The 15535-nt window shown below is 39.4% G+C and overlaps 1 protein-coding gene across 13 annotated transcripts in view; it reads left to right on the top strand.

The window, feature by feature from the left end:
- The window catches only part of PIKFYVE (phosphoinositide kinase, FYVE-type zinc finger containing), a 201996-nt gene extending 197499 nt beyond the window's left edge, over positions 1-4497 (top strand). For 11 of the 13 annotated variants that reach the window (XM_065930680.1, XM_065930681.1, XM_065930683.1 and 8 more), the window contains 3 exons: positions 1061-1199; positions 2707-2748; positions 4051-4497. In XM_065930680.1, coding sequence (XP_065786752.1) covers positions 1061-1199; positions 2707-2748; positions 4051-4449 — 580 coding nt within the window. In that variant the 3' untranslated portion in view covers positions 4450-4497. Of the gene's footprint in view, positions 1-1060; positions 1200-2706; positions 2777-4050 lie in introns of all 13 variants that reach the window. The other 2 variants (XM_065930684.1, XM_065930685.1) reach the window with 2 other exon arrangements.
- Positions 4498-15535: the final 11038 nt, after the last annotated feature.

Below are 15535 nucleotides of genomic sequence, written 5' to 3'. Positions count from 1 at the left end.
ATCAGGTGGCCAAAGTATTGGAGTTTCAGCTTCAACCTCAGTCCTTCCAATGAATATTCAGGACTGATCTCCTTTAGGATTGACTTTACTTTGAGATTACTGGGATTTTAAATGATTCTTAGAGAAAGAGGTATATTTCTTAGAGAAAGAGCCACTTCTTACATCTAAAATGTTGAAGCTGAAGATTTAGGGCATTAAAAAAAGCGATTTTACAATTTTATGAAAATAGTATCCTTTAAGCAAAAAGAGTAGAAATGAGATTAGAAAGATTTAGGGGATAATTGTGGTTTTCCCTGGTGGCTCAGATGGTAAAATCTGCCTACAAAGCGGGAGAACGGGGTTCAGTCCCTGAGTCAGGAAAACCCTCTGAAGAAGGAAATGGCAACCCACTCCAGTATTCTTTCCTGGAGAATTCCATGGACAGAGGAACCTGGCAGACTACAGTCCATGGGGTTGCAAAGAGTCAGACATGACTGATCAACTTTCACCTCTTTCAGGGGATAGTAATCACTGGAAGTGAGAATAAACTGCCTGGTTTAGAAGAGAAGTGACAGGAAGAAGAGGGAGGCAGGGAAAAACTAGCAGAAGTAGTGGGTCAAAGATGGGGAAATCTGTCCCTGTTAACTCTGCTAAGCTTTATTTTTTCCAGAAATCTGTGTCTACAGAAGGCTTCCCCAGTGCTCAGTGGTAAAGAATCCTCCTGCCATGCAGGAAATGTGGGTTTGATCCCTGGGTCAGGAATATCCCCTGGAGGAGGAAATGGCAACCCACTTCAGTACTCTTTCCTGGAGAATCCCATGGACAGAGGAGCCTGGCTGGCTACAGCCCATAAAGTCTCAAAGAGTTGGACAGGACTGAAGCAACTTAGCATGCACATGTCTACAGAAAAGTGAAGACGTGAAGTCACTCAGTCGTGTCCAACTCTCTGCGACCACATGGACTATTCAGCCCATGGAATTCTCCAGGCCAGAATGCTGGAGTGGGTTGTCATTTCCTTCTCCAATGCCTACAGAAGGGCACTCTATACTGACTAATTAAAAGGCTTGCCGTTCTCTTCCAGGAAACTCGCCAAATCCACACTGGTGCTGGTGATGGTCTTTGGTGTACATTACATCGTGTTCGTGTGTCTGCCCCATTCCTTTTCGGGGCTGGGGTGGGAGATTCGGATGCACTGTGAGCTCTTTTTCAACTCCTTTCAGGTAGAGAGTGCCATCTAGTAATGTGATTCCTATATTTTGCCCTCCTCTCCGCCCCCGGCTCCTCTAACCCTCTCCGACGCTACCAAATTGCAAGCTCATGTCTCTGACTCTTCTCTGGGTGGTGACCCACCCGTCTCCCAGGGGCCAGCAAAGGGGCTATTTTCTGGCACCTGTGCTTTTTCTACCCTGCGGAGGTCAGCTTAACCTCTTACCACAGCAGAGGCATGGGCTGTGAGACAGGAAAGCATATTGCTGTAACATATGTGACACCTTTAGAGCAGGAATCTGTGTGTGTGTGTGGAAAGTCAATGAAACAAAAGACAGGATAGGCAGGCGAGAGGGAAAAAGGGAAGGGGAGACAAGAAAGAGGAAGAGGTTGCTTCCATACAATTGATCTCAGTAGAAAACACGATAGCATCATCCCTCACACGTACAGCTACACACGCCTCCTAACTCTTCTTCCTGCTACTCATTTGCTGCCATCTCCTGCCTTCAACCTAGTCTTCATAGAATAGTCTAAAGACTCTTAAAGACAAATCTGACCATGTCACTTATCAGCTGGACATATGCAGAGGCTTCACATTGCAGTCAGAATGAAATCCAAACAGTTTCCTTGTGTGCACAGCCCTATGTTGCAGGGATCCTGCCCAGCTGTGACCTCACCTCACACCATGTTCCCCGCTGCCCACCAAGTCTGAGCCACACTAGCTCACCCACGGTTTCTGTTCCTCAGGTTCACTTCTGCCTCAGGGGCTTGTACTTGCTGTTTTCTCTGCCTGGAATGCTCTTCCCTCTAATATTCATATGGCCTGGCTTCTTACTCAAATCAGCTTAAATGTCACCCTCTCAGAGAGGTCTTCATTGAGCTCCCCCTCTGATAGATTCTTCTCCACTCTTCTCTTCCAACACCACTTGTTTTGCCTGAATAGTCTTTATCTCATCATTTTACGATTTTCTCCTGTGGCTATTTGTTTATATTTTATTCATCTGTATTCTCTTCCAGAATATAAGCTGTAAAGAGAACAGGGACCTTATCTATTTTGATTAAATTGTTTATCTCTGTAACACTGAGCATTTCACAGTGTGTAAAGTCAACAAATATTTTTGAATGAATGGGAAAAAAAAGTTTGTGTTTTCACTATAATATACCCTATGCCTATAGTTGCCAACATTCACGGTGTGTAAATTTCACTTACCAGCTAGGTCATGTTCTGTGATTCTGAGTGGCAAACCTGAAATTAACATGATAAAGATCAGTTATTCATGTATCCTGGAGTATTTTATTTATTTATTTGGTTAATTTGACACCAAGGAAAGATCTCAGACAAATTTCATATATATATTTAAGGATTTGGAAATATTAGGAGAGAATAGCTTGTATAATTTTCTGGAGGAATCATTTTAAAAAACCTGTTTTTCAACATATGCATTTTGACACAAGATGCTTTAGTGCTATGATCTTCATAATTAAAATTAATTAATTAAAACATTCTATTTTCTCCTCCAGGGTTTCTTTGTGTCTATCATCTACTGCTATTGCAATGGAGAGGTAAGTTTGAAGGAACCCCAGACCCCCTGTAGGTCTAACTCTGAGTATAAATGGCTATCACAATATGACCTGAATCTCTTTAGAATCCCCAGGGCTAAAAAAAAAAAAAAAAAAAAAAAAAGAATCCCCAGGGCTTGCAGGAAAGAATAGGCAGGGAGAAAGGATATATTTTCATCATAAATTATTTTGAGAAAGCAAGAATTGATGTAAATAAGCCAAGGTCTTCCTCTTCTAGCACTTTTCAATGTCAATTCAGTTGCAAACCTTGATGTCAGAAACCCAATTTGTTAGAATGCAAATTGATACTTGGAAGTACAGTGAACATCATATTCCAGTCAGTGCTTCAACTTACATTTAATTTCCAGTTCTATAAGAAAATCAAATATAACTCTCTGGGAATAACCCATTAGAACATTGTGACATTTTTTAAACTACCAGATGGTGATGGGACAATTTCAGTTCATTTACAAGTTGCCTGGAAAGAAAGAATGGTACTAATCTTCTAGGTGACATCAGCTTATCAGGTTTCCATGCTTCCCATGGAACTTTCAAAAAGCTCCCTTCTGGAAAGTTGGAGTAGCAGAACTGAATCTTCAGCAGCAAGAATGGAAACGAGAGCCCTACCCTGCTAAGAATGCCCTTGCAGTGCCCACTTTTCATAGTCCAGTCCTCTTCCTGGTTCCTCTCCTTCTGTATGCCTGTGCAGAGTGATAGGGTTACAGTTCCATTTACAGATGAGCAGCGTCCATGCCCTTCCACAGCCTCAGCGGGCACTGTGCATCCACGTTTCTCCTCCAACCCAGACCCCTCTTTTTCCTCTCCCATGAGTCACACATTTATAGTGGCTGCATTTCAACTTCTATTAAAGCACTAACCTTGGACAAATCCTTTTGCCTCTCTCTAAGCCTGTTTGCTCATCTCCAGTAATCACACCTCTCAGGAAGAGATTGAGAGAGAATACACAGTTGACCCTTGAACAACACAGGTTTGAACTGCGTAGGTCTACTTATACATCTTCACTATATATGCACTACCGTACCACACCATCTTGGGTTGGTTGACTCCACCCATGTGAAACTCCAGATATAGGCTAACTGAGAATTCACAGGGGATTTTTCAGCTGCAGGTGGTGGGCACCCCTAATCCCTGCGTTGTTGAAGTGTCAACTGTATATATAAAGTCCCTGGTACACAGTGGAAATTTAGTGATTATTACTATCAGTGAAGTCAGGGCACACGTCCATCCAATAAGGCTGCAGGGCCTCTGAAGGTTTTTGATGCGTGAAATGGTCCTTGTGTTTAGGTTCAGTCTGAGGTGAAGAAGTTGTGGAGTAGGTGGAATCTCTCCGTGGACTGGAAAAGGACGCCCCCGTGCGGCGGCCACAGATACGGCTCCGTGCTCACCACGTTGACGCACAGCACCAGCAGCCAGTCGCAGACGGCGGCCAGCACGCGCATGGTGCTCATCTCAGGCAAAGCCTCCAGGAAGGCCAGCCGACAGCCCGACAGCCACGTGACTTTACCTGGCTACGTCTGGAGTAACTCGGAGCAGGACTGCCTACCACAACTTGGTCTCCATGAAGAGTCCAAGGAAAGTGGCGGGAGGCAGGGAGATGAGATTCTAATGGAGGAGTCTTCCAGACCATTAGAATTTAACTCAGGCCTGGAAGGAAGCAAAGGAGAAACCGAGGATGATCTGTGAATCCATACCTGTGGCTTTGAAGAGCTGGTTCCTCTGGTTGTGTCAGAGGAACTTGGCTTGCTTAGCCCCAGAGCTGAGCAGTCAGAGCTCCACTGTTCACAGCCCATTTACAGCAACCGATTCATGGAGCCTGAAAGCCTCTAAAGGCTAAAAAGGAGAAGCCACAAAAGGAGAAAGTCAGTGGAGCAGTTTATTACTTTATTTTGGCATCAAATTCTTTTCTGAATTAATGTGCAGTACTTGCTCTGTGATGTTCATTCTTTTGCTCCTTTTGGGTAGAGAAACATTTCAGTTGCTTGGTTCTAGTTTTCTCTTGTAAATGTCACTGTAAATATGATAGAGATCATTTGGTATGTGACATTCTCCTTTAAACAAATCAGTATTCTTTTTTCCACTTTAAGGGACTTCTGTCATTCCATTCATTTTGTCTGTGCATAGGAACAATTAGGGTCTAAAAATGTTCATTGAAAGATTAAAGATCGCAGAACAAGTAACATTAGAAGATAAGTTGTCTGGATTTTGTTAAAATAATAAATGTGTGAGAAACTTGTTTCATTCTAGGAAAAAGGGAAATTAGTCAAAAAAGAATATTGCACATATTCCTCTTTTTGAATGTCCCCTCTGTGACCAGCCAAATCTCAAGTTTTCACTCTCTTGTAAACCTTAACACAAGGTTTTCTTGTCAGTGAGCTTATGTCTGCAAACAGATTTTGTTTGTAATCATTTATAGTGATGGTCACACTGAATTTATTATTTTTTCTTTGTTCTATTACTGTATTCCAAATGGCGTGTGGGATAAATTAAAGTTTGTTTTAAAAATACATTTTGAGTCACTTTTTAAAATGTTTTCTTAGCATCTAACTTTGTTTCTAGGAATCAAATGTCCCTTCTTCAAATCTTCAGAGATCAGCATGTAGTCCAGAACTGCACTGAGCTTGACAAGTCAGTATATTATAGCAGTGAAATATTTATTGTGTGCATGCTGGGTACACATATCCTGCTAGGTTTTTACACACAGTAACTTATTTAATCCTCACCACAAAGTTTATGGAGTAAGTCTTATTGCTGTCTCCTTTTTACAAATGACTGTGACTCATGGAGGTAGATTGACTTGCCCAAAGTCACACAACTAGTGATTGAGAGAACATGGTTTCAGACCCAGATCTACTGACTTTAAGCATCTTTTTCTGTCCCTGTTGACCACCTGCATGTCTTCTTTGGAGAAATGTCTGTTTAGGTCCTGTGCCCCCCCCCCTTTTTTTTTTTGATTGATTGTTTATTTATTTTCTGATACTGAGTTGTCTGAGCTATTTGCATATTTTGGAAATTAATCCCTTGTTGGTCAAATCCTTCACAAATATTTTTCCCCATTCTGTAGGTTGTCTTTTTGCTATGGTTGTCTGTGCTGTGCAAAAGCTTTTATGTTTGATTAGGTCCAATATGTTTGTTTTTGTTTCTACTGCTCTAGGAGAAATATCAAAAGAAGAAAAAATTGTTGTGATTTTTGTCAGAGTGTCCTGCCTATGCCTTCCTCTAGGAGTTTAATATTATCTGGATTCACATTTAAGTCTTTAATCCATTTTGAGTTTATTTTGTATAATAGTGTTAGAGAATGTTCTAGTTTCATTCTTTTATGTGTAGCTGTCCAGTCCTCCCAGCACCACTTATTAAAGAGACTGTCTTTTCTCCATTGTACATTCTTGTGTTGTCATGGATTAACTAACCATAAGTATGTGGGTTTATTTCTTGGATTACTATGATATTCCATTGATCTATGTGTCTGTTTTTGTATGAGTTCTATACTGTTTTGATTATTGTAGCTTTATAGTATATAGTCTGAAGTCAGGAATTATGATTTCTCCAGTTCTGTTCTTTCTCAAGATTGTTTTGTCTATTTGAGGTCTTTTGTGTCTCTATACAAATTTAAAGTTTTCCTGTTCCAGTTCTGTGAAAAATACCATTGGTAATTTGATGCAGATTGCATTGAATCTGTAGATTTTCTTGGGTCATATAGTCATTAGAATTCACTTTCTTGCCAGCAGTTATTTTTATAATTATAAATAATTATATGGTTGAGTTTATTAAAAGACATTTTCATCTTTTCTAGTTACTAAGTATTTTGGTCCATGAGTTGGATTTCAGTCTTTTTCTCTCTTTAAGCCTGTTCTGTCTGTGTCCTCCACTCTTGAACCCTCTCCCTGAGACAAATAGAGAAGGAATTTCTCCCAGGAAGTTCAATTCTGAATGGATGGGCAGTTTAAAAATAACATATACAAAGAATTATATATATATACACTGACTTTGTTTTAGGTGCTAAGCTCAGTATTTTCAGTATATTTTATCATATAGTCTTCATTACACACTGTGATGCAGTTATCACCATCTCAAAAATGTCATGATAATCAGAAGTAAAACAATTTACTCAAAATCACAGTGGCTGAGTCAAGATTTGAACCCAGTTCAGTTTAACTCTAAAATTCCTGATTATTCTCTCACCCATGTGACCCTTTTAAATTTTCTTTATCAAGAAAATTTAAAGTCAATGAAGAAATAAAAAATAATTATTAATAGTTCCAACTATTTTAATGGTAGAATTACCAATAATCAAGGACAAGTAAAAAAGAGATAATAGCATGACAATAGTTTTTGATAAAAGCATTAAAAAATTATTTACCTATTTAATTTAATTTTGGTTGTGCTGGGTCTTCATTGCTGCATGGGTTTTTCCTCTAGTTGTGAAGAGCAGGGGCTACTCTCTAGTTGTGGTCCATGGGCTTCTCATTGTGGGGGCTTCTCTTGTTGCAGAGCATGGACTCCAGGGTGCTTGGGCTTCAGTAGTAGTTGCAGCTCTCTAGAGCACAGGCTCCATAGTTGTGGCTCACGGGCTTAGTTGCTCCAAGGCATGTGGGATATTCTTGGACCAGGGATCAAACCAATGTCTTCTGCATTGGCCGGTGGATTCTCTACTACTGAGCAACCAGGGAAGCCCCAAGCATTCTTATTAACCAGTGTATCATGACTATCAAAATGAAAAATAACTTTTCAGTTTATGCTCTTTTTAAAATTTCACCCAAGATATCTAACTCAAGTTTATAAAGATCTAAATCCCGTTCTTTTTTTTTTAAGAACGTACACATACTTTACTGACAGTTGGTACATAAAGGAGTATTTTGTTAACATTTTTATTTGATGTACAGTAAATGTGGTCATGTTTTCATTATGAATAGTAAGGGGGGATAAAAAAAGAAAAGATCACAAAATTAAAGGCAGAAATGTGGATGAGTTTCTTTAAAAGCATAGACTCCTAAGGAATCTGGTCATTCATTACCAGTTAACATGTAGTGTACCAACCTTTTCATATGATCTGGTTCTTAGTTACTTATTTTACAAATGAAATCACAGTTTTCTAACAGAGGAAGTCTGCAAATTGTGTTTTCTTTCAAATTCTTCAATCCTGGAGAAATAATAGGTGCTCTTATTATAAAGTAGTATTATTATACAGTATTAAATGCAACATTAATGACTTACATCTATTAGAGGTAACATAGTTTCAGTAAATATGTAGAGGAGAATCTGCATCCCATGATGTATTTCGTTTCTGAACAAAGTATTTTTAAACATAGGAAACATTACTTTTCTATTTGACACATAGATATCCAAGCCGTTATGTAAGTGTTGTTATTCTGTGTATACAGGTAAGATGTCTTGATAACCTCTGAATCCTGTTCTTAGGCTGCCTTAGGAGACTGTGGAAAATTTGCCTATCTCTTGTTGCAGAAATGGCTTTGAAAAACTTTGCCTTTAGAGTACTCATCTTTATGGCGCTTAAAGATAACTTTTATGTGGGGTTTCCATTTTTTCACTGATAAAATGGTTGTCTGAGGAGGCCTTAGAATACCTGAGAAAAGAAAAGACACAAAAGGCAAAGGAGAAAAAGAAAGATATGCCCATTTGAATGCAGAGTTCCAAAGAATAGCCAAGAGGGGTAAGAAAGGCTTCCTCAGTGAAGTGCAAAGAAATAGAGGAAAACAACAGAATGGGAAAGACTAGAGATCTCTTCAAGAAAATTAGAGATACCAAGGGAATATTTCATGCAAAGATGGGCTTAATAAAGGACAGAAATGGTATGGACCTAACAGAAGCAGAAGATATCAAGAAGAGGTGGCAAGAATACAGAAGAGGGCTATACAAAAAAGATCTTCATGACCCAGATAATCACAATGGTGTGATCACTCACCTAGAGCCAGACATCCTAGAATGTGAAGTCAAGTGGGCCTTAGGAAGCATCACTATGAACAAAGCTAGTGGAGGTGATGGAATTCCAGTTGAGCTATTTCAAATCTTGAAAGATGCTGCTGTGAAAGTGCTGTACTCAATATGCCAACAAATTTGGAAAACTCAGCAGTGGCCACAGGACTGGAAAAGGTCAGTTTTCGTTCCAATCCCAAAGAAAGACAATGCCAAAGAATGTTCAAACTACCGCACAATTGCACTCATCTCACACGCTAGTAAAGTAATGCTCAAAATTCTCCAACTAGGCTTCAACAGGACATGAACCATGAACTTCCAGATGTTCAAGCTAGATTTAGAAAAGGCAGAGGAACAAGAGATCAAATTGCCAACATCTGCTGGGTCATCGAAAAAGCAAGAGAGTGCCAGAAAAACATCTACTTCTGCTTTATTGACTACTCCAAAGCCTCTGTAGATCACAATAAACTGTGGAAAATTCTTAAAGAGATGGGTATACCAGATCACCTTACCTGCCTCTTGAGAAATCTGTATGCAGGTCAAGAAGCAACAGTTAGAACTGGACATGGAACAACAGACTGGTTCCAAATTGGGAAAGGAGTATGTCAAGGCTGTATATTGTCACCCTGCTTATTTAATTTATATGCAGAGTACATCATGAGAAATGCTGGGCTGGATGAAGCACAAACTGGAATCAAGATTGCCAGGGGAAATGTCAATAATGTCAGATATGGAGATGACACCACCCTTATGGCAGAAAGCAAAGAAGCATTGAAGAGCCTCTTAATGAAAGTGAAAGAGGAGAGTGAAAAATTTGGCTTAAAACTCAACATTCAGAAAACTAAGATCATGGCATTTAGTCCCATCATTTCAGGGCAAATAGATGGTGAAACAATGGAAACAGTGAGAGACTTTATTTTTTTGGGCTCCATAATCACTGAAGATGATGACTGCAGCCATGAAATTAAAAGACACTTACTCCTTGAAAGGAAAGTTATGACCAACCTAGACAGCATATTAAAAAATAGAGACATTACTTTGCTAACAAAGGTCCGTTTAGTTTTTACAGTAGTCATGTATGGATGTGAGAGTTGGAATATAAAGAAAGCTGAGCACCAAAGAAGTGATGCTTTTGAACTGTGGTGTTGGAGAAGACTCTTGAGAGTCCCTTGGACTGCAAGGAGATCCAAGCAGTCCATCCTAAAGGTGATCACTCCTGAGTATTCATTGGAAGGACTGATGTTGAAGCTGAAACTTCAATACTTTGGTCACCTGATGTGAAGAGCTGACTCATTGGAAAAGACCCTGATGCTGGGAACGATTGAGGGCAGGAGGAGAAGGGGACGACAGAGGCTGATATGGTTGGATGGCATCACCGACTCGATGGACATGAGTTCGAGTAAGCTGCGGGAGTTGATAATGGACAGGGAAGCCTGGCGTACTGCAGTCAATGGGGTCACAAAGAGTTGGGTGAGACTGTTCGACTGAACTGAACTGAACTGAAAAGTCACTCAGAGCAATGGAAGTATCTATAATTGGTGCAGAGCCAAGCAAAATGGTAAACATCCTTCTCTCTCACTGACTCTTAATTTAATGATGTTAGTATTTAAATTCAACCCCCAACTTAGACCCTTAATCTCTTCTTAAACCACATTTTATTTGGGGAGCTTATGTGGCTCATTTAGTTAATGATTAAAATGGCTAAATAGGAAAACATTTCGTAAATGAAGCTCTGAGTTTGTGTAACATTTTCTTTTCACCATTTTAGCACATACAGCAGATTCGTAATGACCAAGGGCTTTTCCAAAGTCTGACTTTGACCTCCTCAGAGCCTGGCAACAGAGATCAGTGCCTCAGAAAAATGCCAACCTGAGCAGACATGAGTCAGGTACCCCCAATTCAGCTTAATTGAGGGGCCGTGGAGGCACCCCCAATTCCATCCCAACTGGCAACCAGAACATCTGTTTTCAAAACCATTGTAACATGAAAAGAATGCTTCAACAACTCTTTAAAATAAAAAATGGCAATGTATGATTTAATCTTGCTGGATCTTGTTTTGGGGTCTGACTATGGGCTGAATAAACCAAGAAAATTTTCACAGGCTATTTTCACACACTAAGAAAAGGACTCCTTAAAATAGGACTCCTTAAGCAAGTGTTATTTCCCTGAAAAATTTTATTTTGCCTCAATTTAGTCATGACAGAACAGACAAACCTCAGTTAGGGATATTTTACAGCATATTTGGCTAGTATTTCTCAAGACTGTCAAGGTAAGGAAAAGAGAACAGACCGAGGAAACTGTCACGATGAGCGGGGACAGAGACAGGACAGCTAAACGCAAGGAGTCAACCCTGAACGGGATCATGGAACAGAAAGAAGAGATTAATGTGAAAACTGGTAAAATCCAAACAAAGTCTGGAGTTTTGTTACTAGTAAATGTGACAATGTTAGTGCCTGAGGTTTGACAAGTGTACAGTGGTAATATAAAGTGTTAACAAAGAGGGAAACCCAGTGTGAGGTGAGGCGTGTACTGGAACTCTGTACTTATTTTTGCAACGTTTCTATAAATACAAAGCCATTTGAAAAGAAAAGTCTTTTAAAAAGTCTCATTTTAGCAAGTTAGGAATAAATGTAAGAGATCAGTATAAACACCATAGTCTAATTTCCATTAAATTTTTAAATACAAGTTGACATATAACAAAAATCACACACCAGGATCCTTTGGCTGGTATATATATATATCTGTGCTGTGCTTCGTCACTCAGTCCTGTCTGACTCTTTCTGTCAGGCTCCTCTGTTTATGGGGATTCTCCAGGCAAGAATACTGGAGTGGGTTGCCATTCCCTTCTCCAGGGGATCTTCCCAACCCAGGGATCAAACCCAGGTCTCCTGCATTGCAGGCAGATTCTTTACCATCTGAGCTGCCAGGGAAGCCCAAGAATACCGGGATGGGTAGCCTATCCCTTCTCTAGGGGATCTTCCCAACCCAGGAATCGAACCAGGTTCTCCTGCATCGCAGGCGGATTCTTTACCAGCTGAGCCACCTGGAAAGCCAATAAATATATCTAGTATTAATTAAAGAAATGTGAAGAGAATTTTCACTTTTATGAAAAAAGGCGATAAGCAAAAATAGCATTCAGGCTTTGTTTTGTAGCCAGAGGCAGCATATACCCTGAGCAGCGAGAGTGGGGCTGTCACGCTACTTCCCAGGGAATTGCGCTCAGCATCTCAGCATCAAGTTGCCAGCTTTGAGCTGCATGTGAGCATCTGTGTTTCATTGCAATTTATTTTGTGCATTCCTTAGTAAGATATGTCCTAGGGAACATGCTTCCTTGTTTTACACCACTTTGGCTTATAAAAACTTTCTACTTTTGCATAGTGAGGGGGGAACCTGTACCATATCTAGAGTGTAGAAGGCAGGCAGACATACTACTCAGTGAAGCAGGTTTGTTCAGTGTTGGGCATGCTGAATTTGAGAGCCCTTTAAGTAAGGTAGTCTGAGGATGGGAGAAGAAATAAAGAGGAAATCTCCTCTGAGGCAGAGAAATCACTGCCTGCCATGGCATTGGCCACCATTTCTCCAGAGCTTTGCAGGCTGTACCACTGAGACTTTGGTAAGTATTATCTGGTCTCAACTCAAAGGAAAGAGTTGTGGTCCAGTAATTTAAGACTGATAAAGGATGGAATGAGCCTCAGTGGGGATGGTGATCTTGATCTCCCTCCCTGCAGAGGTCTTAGGGCAGAGTGGTAGGCAGCACAATGGCTCAGTTGGTTAAGAATCTGCCTGCAAGGCAGGAAACACAAGAGAAACAGATTTGATCCCTAAGTTGGGAAGATCCCCTGGAGGAGGAAATGGCAACCCACTCCTGTGTTCTTGCCTGAAAAATCCCAAAAGACAGAGGAGCCTGGCTGGCTACAGTCCAAAGGGTCTCAAAGAATCAGACACTACTGAGTGAGTAAGCATGCAGGAGCTATTGAAATATTCATGAACAAAAAAAAGGATATTAAGTAACATAGACTAAACACTCCTTTTTGTTTTCCTGATTCTGATCAGAAATAGCAGCATTGTATAAATCTAAATAACATTCAAATAAAATGACAGGTTTGAATCTAGCTATGATGGGTGGCAATTAAGGGACTCAAAGAAAGATATTGTGAAGAGTATTTTGTGTTCACTGCCCAGTATCTGTTCTCTTTCATTCTGATAATAACATAATCAGAATTTATATTATAAAATTGAAATAATATTTCAAATTTTCTCTGGGAATCTACCCTTCCCCATTCTCAGGCAGGTGACTTGGGTGGGATTGATGCCTCCTGTGGCTCCCAGGAGTCATCTGTAAGATTTTGATTAAGCAGCTTCATTCTTCTGGCAGGTAATCAGGTTGATGTGACAAGGGCATGACCGAGAAGAAAGAGGTTGGGCTCTTGGGGAAAAGCAATTCGCTTGCTTACTAAAGCTGCCATTACACAGAACTTGGCAATGTAGCTGTCCCCAAAGAGACAAAGCTGATGCATGCATCCTGATGATCTTGTTTTGTGGTAAGAATCTCTTCAACTCATATATAAGCTCTTTAATGATGAAACCAATACATCTTTTTTTTCCACTTGAGGTTTTTCTACCTTTTCAGTCCAAAGAATATTGATAGAAAAAGTCATACTTTATTCAGAAGTTTATTCATTCAAAAAATATTTCACATTGTGTTCAAGGAAATGAGATTAAAGCAATGAACAGGATAGACAGGGTTTTTGTTCTCAAAATGATTATATTCTTTGGGAAAAGAACATAGTAAACAAATGAAGTCTTTCATAGATGAGATAATTTCAGATTACATTAGCTGCTATGAAGAAAATTAAGAGTGAAAAGACAGAGTTATACTGGGGGAGATGTTTAAGATACAGTAGGTCAGGGAAGCCCTTTTTCTGAGGATGTGGCTTCTGAGTTGAGACCAAAAAGACTGCTGCGGAAATGTTTTTGAGGAAGATGGCCCAGCAAGAGCAAATTCTTCAGCAGGGAAGAGTTTTGAATATTCTAAAAATATAATGAAAATCAGTATTATTTGAAGATAATGAGCAAGAAAGGAAAGCTTGGTGTACCTCCCCCAAGAAAAAAATCCTACTCCTATTTTAACTCACATGGATTGCCACTTCATTCATATACTAGTCATTCAACTAACACTTAGGTCATTTATGTGCCAGGCTCTATGATAGATACAGCAAGCAAAGGGGTGAAAAACTCAGACTTCCTATTCCAGAGGCTCTCACAGTTTTTGAGAGTTCTTTTCACCCACAGATTCTAGACTCTCATGCACTCTCCTGGTTCTGCTTTGACATCTCGGTGTCCTGAGTTTGAAGTCTACCTCCAGTCCCCACATTCATCACCGGTTGAACCACACACTGTCTTCCTACCTTGGGTCCCATCCCATCTCACCTTTCATGTGACTGTGTCAGGCTTAAACATCCTTGCCTCTGAGCTCCCTACTTTCTGAGCTGTAAGCAGTTTTCTAAAGTAAAGCTTTATGTGCTAGTAAGTGCATTAAATGTCCTCAAATTTTGTATATAACTTACTGTTGTCTTACCACATGCATGCTTGTTAATGCAACTTTTTGTAGTATATCTTAAGACTGCCTTGTTTATAACAATAAATTCAGGAATTCTGTACAGACTCTAAGACTATTTTAATGATGTTGATGAAGATTATATGCATATAAGGATTCCTATAAATTTTCTTAAAGCCAGATTGGCAGATAGGTGATGAGAAATGACTAGAGAAGGTTGCACACACAAAATTCTGCCATCTAAATTAGGAGGCTCAGGAGTAGAAGCAATTTTTATCATCAAGAAGATGCTTCACATATTAATAATAAACAGAATACTAGAAAAGAAATGACAAAGGTAAATAAGATCATTTTCATTGGTAAATATTTATCAATAGTTATTTTACAGAAAACACTGAAGCAAGGATGACATTGGACTATTCAGTGGGCATAATCTTGTAACTATGAAAAAAATAATATTTGAAGGCAAAATGATGAGGAATCATGACAGTTTCAAATATTGAAAAGTTTGAAAGCTTAGACACACCAAATTTTACTTCAGGCAGTCATTCAGAATGCTAAGACAGGCATTTCACACTATGGTCCTAGTGGGAAAATGAATATAAATTTAATTAGCGTCACCTTACTTTCCGCCTGTATTATTTAATTTTCCTTAAGTTTCTAAGAAAATGTCATCAAATAGCAATATGTATATAGATATAGGACTGTGAATTTTATATGTGTAGGTAGATATAGTTAATAGCTTTTTAATTTAAATGCCACCTCCTTTATTCTTTTTCTCTTGTAGAAAACATAAGAAAGTGAAAGGCACAAACAGGCACATCACAATGAAAAATAGTGATGCTCAAAAGAAAGAAATAATACGCAACTCTCCAAAAGGCGATTAGGCATGAAATACAGCATATAATGAATCATGTAAATCATGAAACATGAACTAAAGTTGGATAGCTACTGAATTTGTGTATACATTAAAAATGTGGGTAAAGTTAGAAAAAAGCAGAATGATAAACAAAAATATGCTGTCTCATAGCATGACCCATGTATACTATACCACTTCAGCTATGTGGTCTATACCTCTAAGATCATATGCTTCTTCTTGTGGTTTGCTTGCATGGGGACATATTCTAATAGGATGAGGGAAGAATTCAGTGGTTTGAACCTGCCCATTGCTTTTTGTAAATTAATTTTTATTAGACTACAGTTGCTTTGAGGTTCCCAGGTGGCTCAGTTGTAAAGAATATGCCTGACAAGCAGGAGATGCAGGAGTTGAGATTTGATCCC

The sequence above is a fragment of the Muntiacus reevesi genome, chromosome 3, assembly GCF_963930625.1.
Source record: "Muntiacus reevesi chromosome 3, mMunRee1.1, whole genome shotgun sequence".
NCBI lineage: Eukaryota > Metazoa > Chordata > Mammalia > Artiodactyla > Cervidae > Muntiacus > Muntiacus reevesi.
Note: the sequence above shows the minus strand (reverse complement) of the source record. Positions and strands in the feature narration are given on the sequence as shown.